The 17,132-nt window shown below is 36.3% G+C and overlaps 1 protein-coding gene across 11 annotated transcripts in view; it reads left to right on the forward strand.

Moving 5' to 3' along the window:
• SHPRH (SNF2 histone linker PHD RING helicase) overlaps nt 1-14,825 on the forward strand; it is an 84,370-nt gene extending 69,545 nt beyond the window's left edge. For 8 of the 11 annotated variants that reach the window (XM_013992508.3, XM_085024324.1, XM_085024327.1 and 5 more), the window contains 5 exons: nt 4,653-4,745; nt 6,263-6,349; nt 7,091-7,269; nt 9,451-9,531; nt 11,068-14,825. In XM_013992508.3, the coding sequence (XP_013847962.1) occupies nt 4,653-4,745; nt 6,263-6,349; nt 7,091-7,269; nt 9,451-9,531; nt 11,068-11,164 (537 nt within the window). In that variant the 3' untranslated portion in view covers nt 11,165-14,825. The remainder of the gene's footprint in view (nt 1-4,652; nt 4,746-6,262; nt 6,350-7,090; nt 7,270-9,450; nt 9,532-11,067) is intronic. The other 3 variants (XR_014845082.1, XR_014845081.1, XR_014845083.1) reach the window with 1 other exon arrangement.
• Nucleotides 14,826-17,132: the final 2,307 nt, after the last annotated feature.

Raw genomic sequence — 17,132 nt, forward strand, 5'->3', positions numbered from 1 at the left:
TGGTCACTTTTATTAACTCTGCTCTTAGACCAACCATGGTCTTTCCAGTATCATTTTGGGACTTTTGCTTTCCCCTTGGAAGTGACAAAAACACAAGCAGAAAAGAGAAAAAAGCTAAGAATAAAGGACTAACATGTAGCTATCTCCGATTCTGAAGATTGGAAAAAAAGTCAACAGGGTTTGCTGACTTTGTTAACCTCTCCTGTACATGCTGATAGGTAGATGAAAAAAAATGAGTATTGATAAACCTGAATAAGATGAAATCACCGTCCAATTGGTGGCTTCTTTTAAGACCAGTTCTGGTGATTTCATTATAGTTTTTCTAACACAGATTTCACCTCAGGCCTGCTTTATGTTGAATGAAATCCAACTTGTTTTTCATGGCTATTCTTTTCTGAGTCTCTCTAGCTTTTGCAAGTAGAAAAGTGAAAGATGTTAGTCATTCTGAATGAATAAAAAATATTGAGAGTTTTAAATTATATTCTGACACCCTTTTATTTTTATTTGGTTTATTCATTGTTTTACTCAGGTGATTTGGGATTGGGATTGAGAAGCCTAAATGTACATATTAAAATGTTTTACATTAAGTAAACTGGTTGAGTGTATACTGTTTACAAAGGACCATGTTAGCCTCTAGGTGATATAAAAGTAAATGCCATTTGGTCCTTGTTTTCAAACAATACATCCCCTGATAAATGACAGAAGTGTACTATATTGATGTATGATATGATATCATGTGAAATCATACTAGATAGAACCATGGCAGGGCAGTTAATTGAGGAAAAAGCTGTTTTTCTCCAAATAAAATTTCTCATCTTTCCCTTATGAAAAACAAATTTAAATGTCAAATACAGAAAACTCTAATAAAATAGTATAAAGAGTATTCTTAGAATACTTAGTTTTTAATTTCATGTATCATTGATCAAGCATTTGTGAATTACTATAAATATTGTATTTTAATATAGCACTTTTGCTTACATTATTGAATTTAATATAATTAATAACTCAACATAATTAATATAATTTAATATAATTCAAATTTAATGTGAACTACAAATAAGAAAATATTTACAACATAAATTTAACCTATGTAGTATATGAGAGGTCCTACAAATCAGGGTCTTTTTTAATTGGCAAAGCATATGAATAGACAGTTCACAAAAGAGGGATTCTCAATGTCCAACAAATCATAATCAAACTCATTCTCAGGAAAATGCAAATAAATGAAATTTTGGTTCCTCATTTCATCTATCAGATTGACACAGAACTGAATTTTAACATGTGTGCGAGGAAGCAGGCACACCTCACTGCTGATGATAGTTAAAAGTTCTGACATTTTCAGAAGACAGCTTAATAGGGAATCTACCAAAATCCAAATATTTTAAAAATTTCTTTAACCTTTGACCCGTCCACTTTGATGCACCTCTTCAACAAAAATACTTGCACCTTTACCCAAAGCTGTAACTATAAGCATAGTCACTGACATACTGTTTGTTTGTAAGAGCAAAAAAAGCATGAAATCGGAGTTCCCATCATGGCTCAATGGTTAACAAATCCGACTAGGAACCATGAGGTTGTGGGTTCGATCCCTGGCCTTGCTCAGTGAGTTAAGAATCCAGCTTTGGGAGTTCCCGTCGTGGCGCAGTGGTTAACGAATCCGACTAGGAACCATGAGGTTGCGGGTTCGGTCCCTGCCCTTGCTCAGTGGGTTAACGATCCGGCGTTGCCGTGAGCTGTGGTGTAGGTTGCAGACGCGGCTCGGATCCCGCGTTGCTGTGGCTCTGGCGTAGGCCGGTGGCTACAGCTCCGATTCAACCCCTAGCCTGGGAACCTCCATATGCCGTGGGAGCGGCCCAAGAAATAGCAACAATAACAACAACAACAACAACAAAAAAGACAAAAAAAAAAAAGAATCCAGCTTTGCCGTGAGCTCTGGTGTAGGTTGCAGATGTGGCTCGGAAATGGCGTTGCTGTGGCTGTGGCCGGTGGCTACAGCTCCAATTAGACCCCTAACCTGGGAACCTCCATATGCCGTAGGAGCAGCCCTAGAAAAGGCAAAAAGACAAAGGAAAAAAAAAAAGGAATGAAATCAATCTAAATGTATATTAATAAGCAAATTTTTAATAAATTATATCCTAACTATTGTGCAACGATTGAGGTGAGGTATATATAAAGATCCTACGTGGTAAGATTGCTAAGATTCAATATTAAATACAAAGGCCATGTTATAAAATATGATTAAAAATATTTGTGGGGAGTGTGTGCATTTGTATATAGGCTTCTGAAATGCATAAGAAGCTCTTGCAGGATAAATGCCAAATTCTTAGTGGTGTTTAGAGAGGAGGGCATAAAGTAATAGATTTAAAATTTTTAATCCTGAATACTTCTGTTAGGTTAGTTGTCCAATAAACGTATATTGCTCTTTTGTAATTTTAAAATATTATCCAGAAAGTGCTTTGCTGTATGTAGCGAATAGGACAGAAACCAGATCCTTATTTAACTTCTACTCAGTTTTTCTCCTTTAGTTTCCTGCCTTTCTTTTTAGAAAGATCAATAATACTTTTTAGAATAGTAATCCTTCATTGTCTAGGGCATTTTCATTTAACAACAAATTATGAATTTTTAATAAGTAGACTCATAGTATATTTTCAACACAGTAACTTGTAACTTGAGGCAACATTTATAATGACAATTTATGATAATTTTAATGTTTTCAAGTTATCTAAAATGTGAAATCTTTGAGAGAAACTTTAACACGGTGGCCTAACAAGGAATATGCATTTATCGGCTCTGTTATCAAAAATTGTGCAGGGCATGCATGCCCAAACCAAGAGTCACAGATATGGGCCCCCTCTTCTTTCTTCATTGTTCTCATTTCAGTAGCCACTTTCTGTCCATCTGGAAGAAAAAGGCATTAAGTTCGTCTCACTCCCCATTGTAGCTTTCTGTCAAGCAGAGCTTTGGATTTCCAGACTTCCTTATTCTTCTTTCTTCTGTTTGTAGAAGGTAATGGGACTGGGACCAGATGGTTCAGAATCATAGCATTTGGAAGGGATCATTGACCTGAACTGGCCAAATTTTGATAAAAGGGAATGTGCTGGTCTTTTCTTTCATAGAGTTGGCACTTCAGGTTGGAGTGTTGCTCATAAAATATTACTCTTTTCTTTTGAACTTTTTGTAAGAGGCAGCTTAATTTCGTAGTTATCCTGGTATTTCGCTTGAAACTATCTTTGAAAATAAGACCTTGCAAGGAACAGAAATTTCTTTCTGAACCCCTAAGTGATCACTTTATGCTGTTTCCTATTTTCTGTTATTTGAGATAATTTTGCTCTTAAGATAATTTTTAGATTGAAATAGGTCCCTTATATTTTTTAACCTTTCAAGTATAACTGAAAGTATACGTATCCAGAGAAATAAATAGAAAGTCTATGTATCCGAGGCATAATATGAAAATTTTAAAACTTCTCCCATAATTCTTTGTTGTCAACTAGTATACAACCTTAAAAATTAGTATGGCTTTCTTCCTTGTTTTGTTTATATTTTTACCTATGAGTATCTCTTTGTGTAAAAGTAGTAAGGGCGGGTGACTTGAGGAGAAGAGTATCGGAGTAGTTTTTACTTCTTTTTGGTTCAGTCTGCCCCCGCTTGTGGGGTAACCCTGTCAATGTAGTGCTTATATCCAGTGTCTCCAAAAGATAACAAGTTCTTGAGTTTCTATTATTTGCCAAATAGTGGGCTAAACACTTTGTATTCATTTTCTCATTTAACTATCACCGTAACCTTAGGAAATAGATATTATGTCATCCCTGCTTGACAGAGGAGGAAACCAAGGCTTAGAAAGGTTAGAGTCTTTGTAACTAAGGAGATGTAGAACTGGCAGTTGAATTTAGATTTATCTCATTCATTAAAATCCCATGCTCTTATTCTCCATGTCATACCATCTCCCAGAGCATTCCAGGAGCAAAACTTTCTCAGTGAACTACAAAGGCTTCCTTTATTTGTTTTCTTATTTCTTTATTTTTTCTCATTCTCATACTCTTATCTTAGAAATGGTTATGGAAAGTACAAAAAGTACTCTTACACAACATTGTAAATCAACTATACTTCAATTTAAAAAAAAAAAAACAAAAAAACACTATTTATCTAGCTTTGTATAAATCTGCTTCCGTCCAACTGGATGCCATTTGTACCTCTCTCATCATCCTTTATAATGCCAAAGGATGATTCATGGGTAGATTCTTTACTGTTTGTTTACATTAGTGTTTTGAGTCATTATGTTCTGAACATCTTCAATGCCATAGTATCTGAAGAGTGTTTTTTAATACTATTATTCAGCTTATCCAAAGTAAGAAAATTTTGTAACTATAAAACATAACCCACTTAACTAAAAAATCTTATCTTAGGGTCATATCATTGTATAACTTTCTGGTGTGCTTTTTTTTATTTTTCATATTCAGTTCTCTCAGGGTATGAATTCATAACTTCTACAATTTGAGGCTAAAGAAAATTTGCAGCATATACAAAATGAAAAGGATAAACACATATGCACTAATCATATAGTTTTGGTAATAAAAGTATTATATGTTGATTATCCATTCCATTGTTAAGTAGATTTCATTTGGTAATAATGTATTTTTCCTTTGTGTTCAAAGGGCAGCCATTCTACAAAAGTGGAAGCCGTGGTCAGAACTCTGATGAGAATCCAGCTGAGAGATCCAGGGGCCAAAGCACTTGTTTTCTCAACGGTACAATCAACATTTTCATCCTCAGTGTTAACTCGGACTGGCTTTTTGTTTCTAATCAGTTTATATTTGAGAACTAATTGTTAATGTTTGCTGTAATAAAATGAGATTCAGAATTACTGATAAATTTTTCCATATTAGATTATTTTTAATGTCCATCAAAAATAATTATTTTTAGAGAAATTTGCTGATGCTTCACAAGGCACTAGATTTCATGTTTTCATATTTTACTTAGAGATTTTTCTTATTAATTTTTTTAAATTAGAGTCTGTAACTTTGAAAGTCACTTCACAAATGAACGTGGTTAAGGAAAAGAAAATTAATCTATTGAGTAAAGGGTATTGAATGAAATTCTAGTTTTCATTTTTGAAAGATAAGTAACCACATCCATTAAGTACTCCATAATTGATTTTCTAATATTTATGTTTAAGTCATTTATTAAAAAAGTTCACTTTTATTCTACCTTTAACTAGCATTTGATTAAAAAAAAAAAACTTTCACAGAGTTCCTGTTGTGGCTCAGCGGTAATGAACCCTACTAGTATCCGTGAGAATGCAGGTTCAATCCCTGGCCTCCCTCAGTGGGTTGGATCTGGCATGGCCGTGAGCTGCGATGTAGGTCAAAGGCACAGCTTGGGTCTGGCATTGCTGTGGCTGTGGCATAGGCTGACAGCTGCCCTAAAAAGCAAAAAAGAAAAGAAAACTTTCATGATAAAACAAAATTATATATATATATGTGTATATATGTGTATATATATATATGTGTGTATATATGTATATATACATATATATATGTGTGTGTGTATATATGTATATATATATATTTTTTTTTTTTTTTTGTCTTTTTGCCATTTCTTGGGCCGCTCCCGCGGCATATGGAGGTTCCCAGGCTAGGGGTCGAATCGGAGCTGTAGCCGCTGGCCTACGCCAGAGCCACAGCAACGCGGGATCCGAGCCGCGTCTGCAACCTACACCACAGCTCACGGCAACGCCGGATCCTTAACCCACTGAGCAAGGCCAGGGACCGAACCTGCAACCTCATGGTTCCTAGTCGGATTCGTTAACCACTGCGCCACGACGGGAACTCCCAAAATAATATTAATGGTATTTCACTTGAAGATTTTGTTTTCGTTTACTTCATTTTGAGATAGAAAGGGTTTGTGGGGTTTTTTTTTTTTCCTATTTTAGGGCTGCACCCACAGCATATGGAGGTTCCCAGGCTAGGGGTCTAATCAGAGCTGTAGCCGCCAGCCTACACCACAGCCACAGCAACCTGGGATCCAATCCGCGTCTGTGACCTTACACCACAGCTCACGGCTACACCGGATCCTTAACCCATTGAGAAGGCCAGGGATCGAATCCACATCCTTATGGATCCTAGTCGGGTTGATTAACCGCTGAGCCACAAAGGGAACTCCAAGTTACAAAGGTTTTTTTGAACCTTTATATCCCTTTTCAGACCCTTTTTATATGAAAGCTGTATGTAAATATTTGTTTTCCGATTGTTTTATGTGTTCTCAGTGGCAAGACGTATTAGACATTATTTCAAAAGCTCTCACTGACAACAACATGGAATTTGCACAGATCAGTCGTGTTAAGACATTTCAGGTATGTCAAGAAGTTTTTACTCATGTTTTTGGAAGTGGATTCAATTGGAAATTGAAACTATTCTTAACTAGCTTACTTGTATTTATTATAGTATGACGTATAAGCCACATAAACATGGTTTGAGTGCTTGATTAATTTTAAAATTAATATTTTAATTAATGCAAAGTAAACAAACTGCATTTATTTTCCATCAAACCATATTAAAGATTTCTGACTTGAGGTCCTTTTCTTTCATATAGGAAAAGATAGCCCCTGACATACCTTTTGAATGGACAGGGGCCTCATGCCCCTGAGATTAATTCTGAAGACACTGCATTAGGCAAAACTGCATATAGTCAAACTGTGCTTACATCACACTCAGCGCAATAACAGGAGACAAATACCAAAAGAAGACCAAGTGAAAATTTAGCAGATTCATGTCTCTTATACTCACTCTAACACATTCTTTCTCTCACTCTTTTCTCTAAGCTCATGTAGTTTAATTTGCATATGTCACATTTAGGTAGCTTGTGATTCCACTATATATTGTAAAGAACAAGATAGATTATTTAACACTTTTTTTTTTCATAAGTCAAGCAACAAGTTCATGTCTTCTAAAATTGGTAATTTTACATTTAATTTTCTTAGTTATTACATTTCACAATGACCTGAATACCATTAGGCATGTTAACATGAGCTGTAATATACTGCTATTATTTCTAACTATACAGCTAAAAATTTAAATGTACCTTTCTTTTTTAGGAGAACCTTTCAGCATTTAAACATGATCCCCAAATCAATATTTTGCTGCTGCCCCTGCACACAGGTTCTAATGGATTAACTATCATCGAAGCAACTCATGTTCTTTTGGTGGAGCCCATATTGAACCCTGCCCATGAGCTTCAGGCCATAGGAAGGGTGCACCGGATTGGACAGACAAAGTAAGGACTAAAATTAACATTAGTTTGCTCAGGTTCCTAAGATACAAATCAGCATTTAAACTCTTCATTTATGTTCATCATAACCTATTCATTTTTAGTTACTTCCTTATTTTTTTTTTACTTTCAAATGTTATTATATGAACAGGAATCATTTTGAGATTTCCAACCCTCCCTCCCCCGAGCAGCAAACCCCCAAATTCTCTGATTTTTGTCTTTCCTTTTTCAGAAACTACCCTAATCACTTTATCAAAATAGTTTCTTAAATTACTTAAGACGTACTAAATTGAAAGCATCTGTCATAACTTGAGAAGAATTGATTTTTGATTGGCTGCAGTAGCCTGTATTTAAAATTAAAGAAGGGGTATCTTATGCATGACTGAAAACAAATAGCTCCTTTTTAAATTCTTTCCCTTGGGAAAATACGTCCCTCCAGGTCCATTCCCATTGTGGCTCAGCAGGCTAAGGACCCTACTTTGTCCCTGACCTCTCTCAGTGGGTTAAGGATCCAGCACTGCCATAAGCTGTGGTATAGGTCACAGATATGACTTGGATCTGGTGTTGCCGTGGCTGTGGCATGGGCCTTAGCTCCAATTCAGTCGGTAACCTGGGAACTTCCATATGCCGAAGGTGTGGCCATAAAAAGGAAAAAAAAAATAGGATTGAGATTTATGGGAGAAATAATGGAAGAATGATTTATTAGCGATAAACTAGTGGAGCAAAGGATGGGGGCGAGCACTGGAACAGCGTCCTCGTGTGGGGAGTGCTTTTAAGAAGCCATCCGTAGCCATAGGCAGGAGGCCACCGTGTGTACCTTCCGTTTTTATTACAGTGGAAGAGGTGTCTCTTTTCTTTTAAACACCAGCCATTCTACTTGTCCTGGGTCCCATCCCTCCTCGTCTGTGCAAACACAATCCTCTTACAATATATTGCCACATACACAGTCACTCTCCCACATTCCACCTCTGCCTCCACCTCCTTCCCTCCCATTCTGTCTCGACCTCCCATTTGGGTTTTGTCCTCACCATGCCACTGAAATGAGGCTCATGTTATTAACGACCTACTTCTTACAAGTGGCCCCTTAGGGTTCTTTTTCCTCTCTCCATACTCCCTAAGTGAGCTCCTCTGGTCCCAGAGCTTAAGAAGCATTTTTAGATGACTCTCAAATGTATATCCCTCAGCCCAGACATACCCATTTAGCTCCTGGCCCAGATTCATCTCTCCAGTTCTATCTCTGCACATGTATCCATGGTCTCCATGCCTTCCTTTGGATACTTATCTAATAGCCAACTCAAGATTATCGTCAGCAAAACAGAATTATATTCCTATTGCACTGCCATCCACGCCGAGCCTTTCCCAGCTCATAATGTTGCACTGTTTTCTATGATTTCTCAGACCAGAAATCTAAAACTTTTCCATATTTCTCTTTCCATACCACACATCCAAACCATCATTTAAGGCTTGTCAGCTCCACCTCCAAAAATATTTCAAATCTGATGACTGCTTCCAATATTCACTGATAAAAATCAAAGTACAATCCACTCTCTTATGTGGACCACTACAGAACTTCTTAAACTGGTTTCTCTGCCTCCACTTTCTGCCTAACAGTCCATTCTCCACATAGCAATCAAAAGGATATCTAAAGTATAATCAAGAATAATTGAAATCATGCATAAAACCTATTGATGGCAAGAATCCAAATTTTTGCCGTAGCCAGGAGAGCCTACATGATCTGACCCCCTACTCCTCTTCCAAATGTTTCTGCCACGCTACCCTTCTCTCTGCCCCTAATTTTAAGCTTGTGCCCTGCACATTCTCTTACCAGGACTTGGCATTTCTTTGCTGCTGCTTCTGTCTGCAGTTCTTCCCACTCCTCCTTGGCGTAGTGGCCTCATCCCCATCAGTCATGTTTCCAGTCATGTCAGCCTCCTCTTGGCAGGCTGTATCTGGAAATACCTTATTGTATCTGTGTATATTGTGTGTCTCCCTCAATAGACAGTTCATTGAAATTAAATAGTTTCTAGTATTCCCTGTTGTCTAACCCCCACCTTATCGGCACCTGGATTAGTACCTGCCACGGTAGATACCAACTGACTGATGAACAGAGCATTTAATATGGGTGGTTTGTTTGTTCTGATTTGTTTTAAGATGCTTTTAAACTTACAATTGTTATGTACCTTCTAGACCTACTATTGTACACAGATTCTTAATTAAAGCAACAATAGAAGAAAGAATGCAAGCAATGTTGAAAACTGCTGAGAGAAGGTAAGTAACAATGCACTTCAAGTCGATGGCAGTTTTCCTGCTCATATAAGGTCATCTAAGTATGTGGAACTTCTTCATTTGGGTGATCACTTTGTCAACCAAAAGGTGTAAGCACAAGTTTCTTTTAAAAGCAAGGTATGACATTTTACTTACCCAGAATTTCCAGTTAATGCTCTAAACATTGTTTGTTTGATTTAATTTATTAATTGTGATTGTAATGTATAAAAATATTTAAACTATCCTCCTATTAAAGAAACTTCATTTCAGAGCTAGTTAAATCACTCGTGTCTTTTGGGGGAAAAAAACTACCCTACATTTCTTTGCCACACTGGATTACTTTTACGTGACATTGATCTTTATGTCCAGCCTAAAAGCCTTAGTCTGATTACCTGTAACACAAAACTGATAGTGCTGCTTTATACATCACACCTGTTAGTCATGTGGATAGGATGGTCTGGACTTAAAAGTAGGCTGGTAATTGTGCTATTAATTTCGAAGGCAGAACAGAAGCAGAGAGACGAGAAAGGCTTTAATTTTAAAAGCTTAAGTTCAAAATCATAAAACTTCCTAATATTTATTCCTAATTTATTTTCCTTAAAGTCGTTTCAAAACATAAACTAACGTCTTACTGAATCCTTGTGAGATAGGAATTATTGGAAGATACACTCAGAAGAAATGATTGATTACCTTAGAAGGGATTGTTTCCACAGAGGTACTTTTCAGAGCAAAGAGGCCATCGAAAATCAGGAATTGTCTTCCATTGGTGGTCTCTGGGCAAGAAAAAGGCTACCACAAGAGCTTTTTGCCTTAAACACGAAGGCTTTTTCTTGGTGGTATTTCCATATGTAACAGAATTTATTGATTATATTTAAGATGCCTCAATAAAGTAACAGTTAAAAGAGCTGTTAAATTTTTCTTGAAACAAATTCACTTTGGATGCTAAGAAGGTAAATTGCAAGGTGAGAGCCTTAGAAATAGTTGGTGGGGGTGGAGGGTGTTTCTTTTTTTATTAATTGTGCAAAGAAAAACATTTTATGGCAGAGTTTGAAAATGATAATACAGACGTCTTCACTAATTTTTTTTTTTTTTTTTTTTTTTTTTTTTGCTATTTCTTGGGCCGCTCCCACGGCATATGGAGGTTCCCAGGCTAGGGGTCGAATCGGAGCTGTAGCCACCGGCCTACGCCAGAGCCACAGCAACGCAGAATCCGAGCCACGTCTGCAACCTACACCACAGCTCACGGCAACGCCGGATTGTTAACCCACTGAGCAAGGGCAGGGACTGAACCCTCAACCTCATGGTTCCTAGTCGGGTTCGTTAACCACTGCGCCACGACGGGAACCCCGTCTTCACTAATTTTAACAGGCTGTGATAACAATCCTACTTTCTTCTGGGAGTTTCTTATAACTCAATTACAAAAACTTAGGAACAAATATGTTGTTATATTATTATAACACCAAACAATACATAAAGACAAATATAGTGATTTATCCTTGGGGTTTCTTTCTGATACTGCTCACTTGGAAAATCCTGCAGTCACACCAACCCATCGGCAAAGCATTCAGAGGCCTCCGTCTTGACCGTGGCTGATCTGGCAGACTTATTTACCAAAGAAACTGAGGACCTTGAATGAAGTACATTTGATCCAATCCATGGACTTCAATGTATTTTAAAACTTCCATAGTTTATAGAATAAAGTTATAAGTAAAATAATCCAGTAGATGTCAGTAAACACTGTTCTTAGTTGAATGAATTTCTTTTTTAGTTGTATAGTATTGTAGTAGTTATTGAGTCCTTTTCAATATACTGTTTCCAAAATATTTATAAAGATTTTTAATTTTACACTCTTAATAAAATAGTTATTTTTGTTCTAAAGGTTATCTCTGAGGAAATTAAGAGAGGTGAGGTATACTTTTCTTTGGTAAGATCAGTCTTACAAAGAGTTGGAATAAGAGAGTAATAAGTAAACTAGTCTAGTTTTATATTACCTGGTATATTCAACCAACATAGATCTCATTTTTGGAAGAGCTTTCAGTACCTTTACCACATGATTCACCAGTATCTTGTTAGTAATAATTTTAAAGATGGTGAATTATATTAACTCCTAGTTCTTTGAGTAAGTATAGACTATAAGTCCATAAATAGTAACTTTAGAGTAATGCAACTCCTAACAATAAGAAAATATTAGGCAATTATTTCTTTTCTCTGTATCTTGCTACTAAAAATCAAAACACTGAACACTTTAAGTATTTCTATTATGTGTTAAGTATTGTCATTATAAGCAGTTAACTTTAGCTTTTTTAAGTGTTAATGTTTACTTACCTTAAAATTATCTAAACTGCTTTCTCTTCTTTTAATTTGTCTTACTGTTAAGTATTTTCATGTTTTAAGATGATGTATCTGTAAATATTGTAATTTTGTTTCTTATATCATAGGAATATAGCAAGGGTTTTTTTTAACATTATTATACTGATGTCTTTGGGTTTTTTCATTTCCCATGTTCTTGTGTAATTAGACTTTTAACCACTATCTAAACTTATGATAGAGTTTGTTATTTCATTCCACTAGTACATCCCTCAAGGACTAGTATTTGATCTTTGGAATAAGAGAATGTCATATTCAAATAAGCAAATAATTGAAAGTGATAAAACCTAGTGTTTCTTCTTCTGTGAAGAATTAGTGGACATTGAAATTGGTGAATAAGGCGTAGCTTGTTGTATCCTAGCTGCTTTATGTACTACAAATGTTTTGATTTGTTTTCTTTGAGCCTTCAGAATTTTAAATGACCCTCAGGATTCATTAGCTCCTACTTAGTTGCCCAGAAAACTGTAATAAAAATATTCCCTGGATCACATTTGTCCAAGAGGCTTTGGTGCTTAGTTAAGGTGCATTTTCATATTCTGGTTTATAGAGTGACATAATTCAGCTGAAGAAAACACACACACGTTTTTGGTGCTTATTCTTCAGTTGAAGGAAGATATGCATTGATTCTTTTATATGAAATTAAACAGAACTGTTATTTTTGTAGCTCTTTACATATTACAAAGAGCTTTCCTATACATTCACATGTTTAATTTACCTAACAGTCCTATGAAATTGATATAATTAGTATCATTCCTGTGTTAAAGGTAGAGAGCTGAGATTCAGAAATGAGAAATGTGCCTATAGCACATGGCAAGTAAACAGTGGAGCCTGGGTCTCCTGACTCCCAAAATCTCATGTTCTTTCTCTAAATAGTATCGTATACTGAGATTCAGAAGGCCCATGGTTATAATTTAATAATGAACATATTTCAGTATTTCTTTCTGTTTCCTCACATTCCTTTTTGTGCTGAAGTTTAGGGAAAACAATTTGATATGCTTCAATTTTATAAAAAAAGAAATATAAAAAAATGTGTATAAATATATCTACCTGTATTAGAGAAAAATTGCTCTTATTTATTTCTGTAAAATATTATCAAATAAATATTTTAGTGGCAATTAAAATTTGGGGATTTAATTTCTGAGCCATAGAACATACTGTGTGGTTATTTGTTGATGTTTTGGTCTCTCAACAAAAGATATCAAAAATGTTTGTACTACAGAATTCCATATTTTATAAACATTTATTATTTCTCCAAAATAATGGTGGCAATTCTCACAAATAATTGTTTAAAACAAATTTAAATCTAGCCCCTACATCTTTTTGGCTACAAGCAAAGAACTTTGTTTCCTTCTTCCATCATTTTATATTCTCTGAAGTATCATTGTACTTATAAGTGGTTGTTCTTAAGTAAGTGCTTTACTAATGAACCAGTGCAGAAAAATGAGGTAATTCAAGTGCTTAGAGAGCCAAAATGTGTTTGGATCTGGTGATGCATCTCTGTTAAATGAAGGGGAGCTTGTTAGGACTGAAAAAACTTATGTATCAACAGTGTGAAATACATACACCTAATTCTTTGGTCTTTTGCTTCAAACCCAGGTAGCTTTACTATTTTATTTCAGCTTCAGCTTTTCTGTTTGTATGTGATCTTAGCGAAGTGCCCATGTTTTAGGCATAGAGTATTAGGGATTAGCCCTTTCATATCATATTAATAACAAACTGAAAATATTAGATGTGATGCATATAACCATGAATATTTTACAAATAATTATCAAACATAACAATTGTTTTCAAAATATTTCGGAATTGTATTTAGCAATGCAAGATTAATCATCAGTTCAAGCTACCCTCTTAGTGGACAGAACAAGAAGTGATGTCTTTTAAATCTGCTTTTACTTACTAGTTCTCCCAAGATTTAGTGTCCTTGAGTTCTTTACATTTATTAAACTGCTGGATTACTGTTGAGAAATACAAACATCACCTATACCTCAAGCTTACATAAGCTAAATAAAAAAACTTCCATTTTTTTAGAATTTAAACAAAATGCCACAATAATATACCATTTCATAATTTCTAACTTTATGCCATTTCATAATTTCCAGCTGGCATAGCAATATAAAAATGAACTTTATTAAAATGGTACAGTTCAAGCAAAGTCTGCCTACTCTGATAAAGAAAATCTAATCTTTTTATTTTTTGTGTTTTTAGGGCCACACCCATGGCATATGGAGGTTCACGGGCTAGGGGTCAAATCAGAGCTGTAACTGCTGGCCTACACCACAGGCACAGCAACATGGGATCTGAGCTGCATCATACCTCACAGTAATGCCAAATCCTTAACCCACTAAGCAAGGCCAGGCATTGAACCCGTGTCCTCATAGATGCTAGTCAGATTCGTTTCCACTGAGCCATGATGGGAACTCCCAAGAAGACCTGATCTTCAGTATTGCGTCTTCAAGTTGGATCAATCAACTCTATATTTTATAAAATTTTTAAAAATTTCCGTGTGTCTGTTACATTGTGAAGCTCACATAAACACTGTCACATGTAAGCCTTGAATATAAACCACTTGCAAGCTTTCCTATAGAGGAAGGTGAAGTGAGTAATTGACAATCCAAAGGAAGTTCAGGTCTCACAAGTATGTGGTGTTGCCTCCAAATTCTAGAACAGACAGTATCACATGAAGAAAAACAGCAGGAGAACTTGGCCAGGACCAATGCTGGCATTTCCAGCTTTCCCTCGACTTCAGTCAGCCTTTCAGAATCATGCATACCTTATCTTTGACAGTCCCTTGGGCCCCATTCCTTTATTTAATGTCAGTGACTCAAGACTGATTTCGTTCATTAAAACTGATTTTGTTATATTGAAACTAATTCCTTTGTACACGGCTCCTGCTTTTTCTTTGCAAAATAGAAATAAAGTTTTACAACCATTATCTGTGTAATGAGTCTTTATACAGACAACTATTGTCATTAAATTATTCAGTAACTTTTTCTTTCTGCCTTTCAGATACTCCATCCCTTCAGCCTTTTCTTAGAGAGCTTCCTCTCCAAACCCTTTGGTATCTTTGTCTTCTAGTAAACCTGCTCTTACGGTTCCACATCCTTGATAGGGCCTATTCAAGGAACCGTTTTCAGCAAGCACGTTTTCAACACACGAGATCTTTTCAAATCTGTGATTTGTATGCCTCAGAATTCTGATCACTGATCCAGTGCCTTACAGAGCAAATATTTGTGCCCAGATTTCCTTAGAAACTACTTCCTCCTCACTATTAATAAAGTGGAGTATATCTACAGAGATTGCCTGTGTTCATTTTCTCTCAAGACCATTTAGTGTGTATTTGCCATGTCCCTAATTCTGTGCTCAGAATTATAAAGGCACATCATGTCCCTTCATGTCCCGGCTACCCAATCAAATGAGTGCCGTACCCAGTTATTTTTTCTAGACTCTTTGTAAAAATGTCCCTTGACAAAGATGAAAGCATTACTGCTTGTTGACCACACTGAATGTATTTTCCTTTGGCTGTCACAGTGTTTTCTTTGGTAAGTGCAAACCTGTATTTTAAAAGCGAATATTTTAGTTCCTGATTTTGCTTTATTGCACTAGAATGTTTATGAGTGATTAGATATTAAACTCTTAAAAGCATCATTGTGGAATATTGTTTAATTAAAACTTCAGCAGTGCTTTTCACTTTTTAAGTCCCTAATTGATAATTAGGTTTTTGCTTATCTTCTGCTGGTGACCATTTCTTCCGCGCACTCACATTCAACTTCCCAGAGAATTGCCTACCAGCATGATACAGTACAAGTAAAGACATTATATAGCACTTCAACTACCTGTTGAGTTGGTAACGATGACTCAATTAAGCAGACAACTAATTGATTCCGTGAGTTGTTTTTAAGGGGGAATTGCATTTGCTCCTGATTCTTCCATATGCATACAGAAAAAGATTAGTTAAGTTTCCTACCTAAATGGCTTTGGTCTTCCAAGCATCAGTGTAAAGATCTTTACTGAGTAAACTACTTTTTAACTCTCTCTTCCTTCCTTCCTATTTGTCCTTTCCTCCTTGGTTTTGAACCTATATGTCTAGGTACTGGGAAAGTAGTTTATCCATCATGGCGTAAAAGGGTGCTTGAGACCCCCACCCAAAATTTCCTCACCTGGAGTCAGTGGGCTCAGTTGAACCTCAGAGGGTTAGCCCCCCCAAAGTGTACAGTATGCGGTTCCTTGGAAAGAGTTCTGAAGCAGCCCAAACTGACAAAGGTACAACTCTTATAAACAAAAATTCTTTAGAATCCTCAACAATTTTTTTTATTTTTTTTGTTTTTATTATAGTTGATTTACAACATTGTCAATTTCTGCTGTACAGCAAAGTAACCCAGTTATACACTCTCTTTTTCACATTATCCTCTATCTATCATGTTCCACCACAAATGATGAGCTATACAGCAGGATCTCATTGCTTATCCACTCCAAAAGAATCCTCAATAATGTTAATGTACATAAAGGTCCCGAGATCACGAAGTTTGAGAACAAACTACAATAGCCTGTTTTTATTTTATTTATTTATTTTTGTCTTTTTAGGGCTGCACCTGCGGCATATGGAAGTTCCCAGGTAAGGGGTCAAATCAGAGCTACAGCTGCCAGCCAACACCACAGCCACAGCAACATGGGATCTGAGCCACCTCTGAAGCTACACCACAGCTCATGGCAACACCGGATCCTTAACCCACTGAGTGAAGTCAGGGATCAAACCCATATCCTCATGGGTACTCGTCAGGTTCCTTAACTGCTGAGCCATAACGGGGAACTCCAGTCGCCTATTTTTAAATGACCTTCAATGTCTCCTCATCAAGAACAAGGCAGAGAAGGGGCAAAACTTTTCTAACCAAGCTTATGGTAAATTGCCATGTGCACAATTTTATTGATCATGGCCAAACCTCTACTGAAGAAAAATCTACCCGCACAGTGGCCCCAGTGTGTGCGAGCTTGGTAGATGGTAGCACATGGAGTTTCATTTCATGTTGCATCTTACACTTTGTTTTAAAGAAATTGAATGGTTGAGGTTGCATCTAGCAGCTGATTTTAAACACTGCCTTCATGTGACTATAAACAGTGATGTTTTGTGACTACTCTGTGACCACAGAGATAATTGTCACCTGTGATGGTCCCTCTTATGGGTCATTTTGTCTAGGCTGTAGTCCCGGTTATCCAATCAAATACTGTGTTGCTGTGAAATT

This window comes from Sus scrofa, chromosome 1, assembly GCF_054392235.1.
Source record: "Sus scrofa isolate SSC_HxYL_T2T_F1_AM1 chromosome 1, Sscrofa_HxYL_maternal_Yorkshire_Landrace_v2.0, whole genome shotgun sequence".
NCBI lineage: Eukaryota > Metazoa > Chordata > Mammalia > Artiodactyla > Suidae > Sus > Sus scrofa.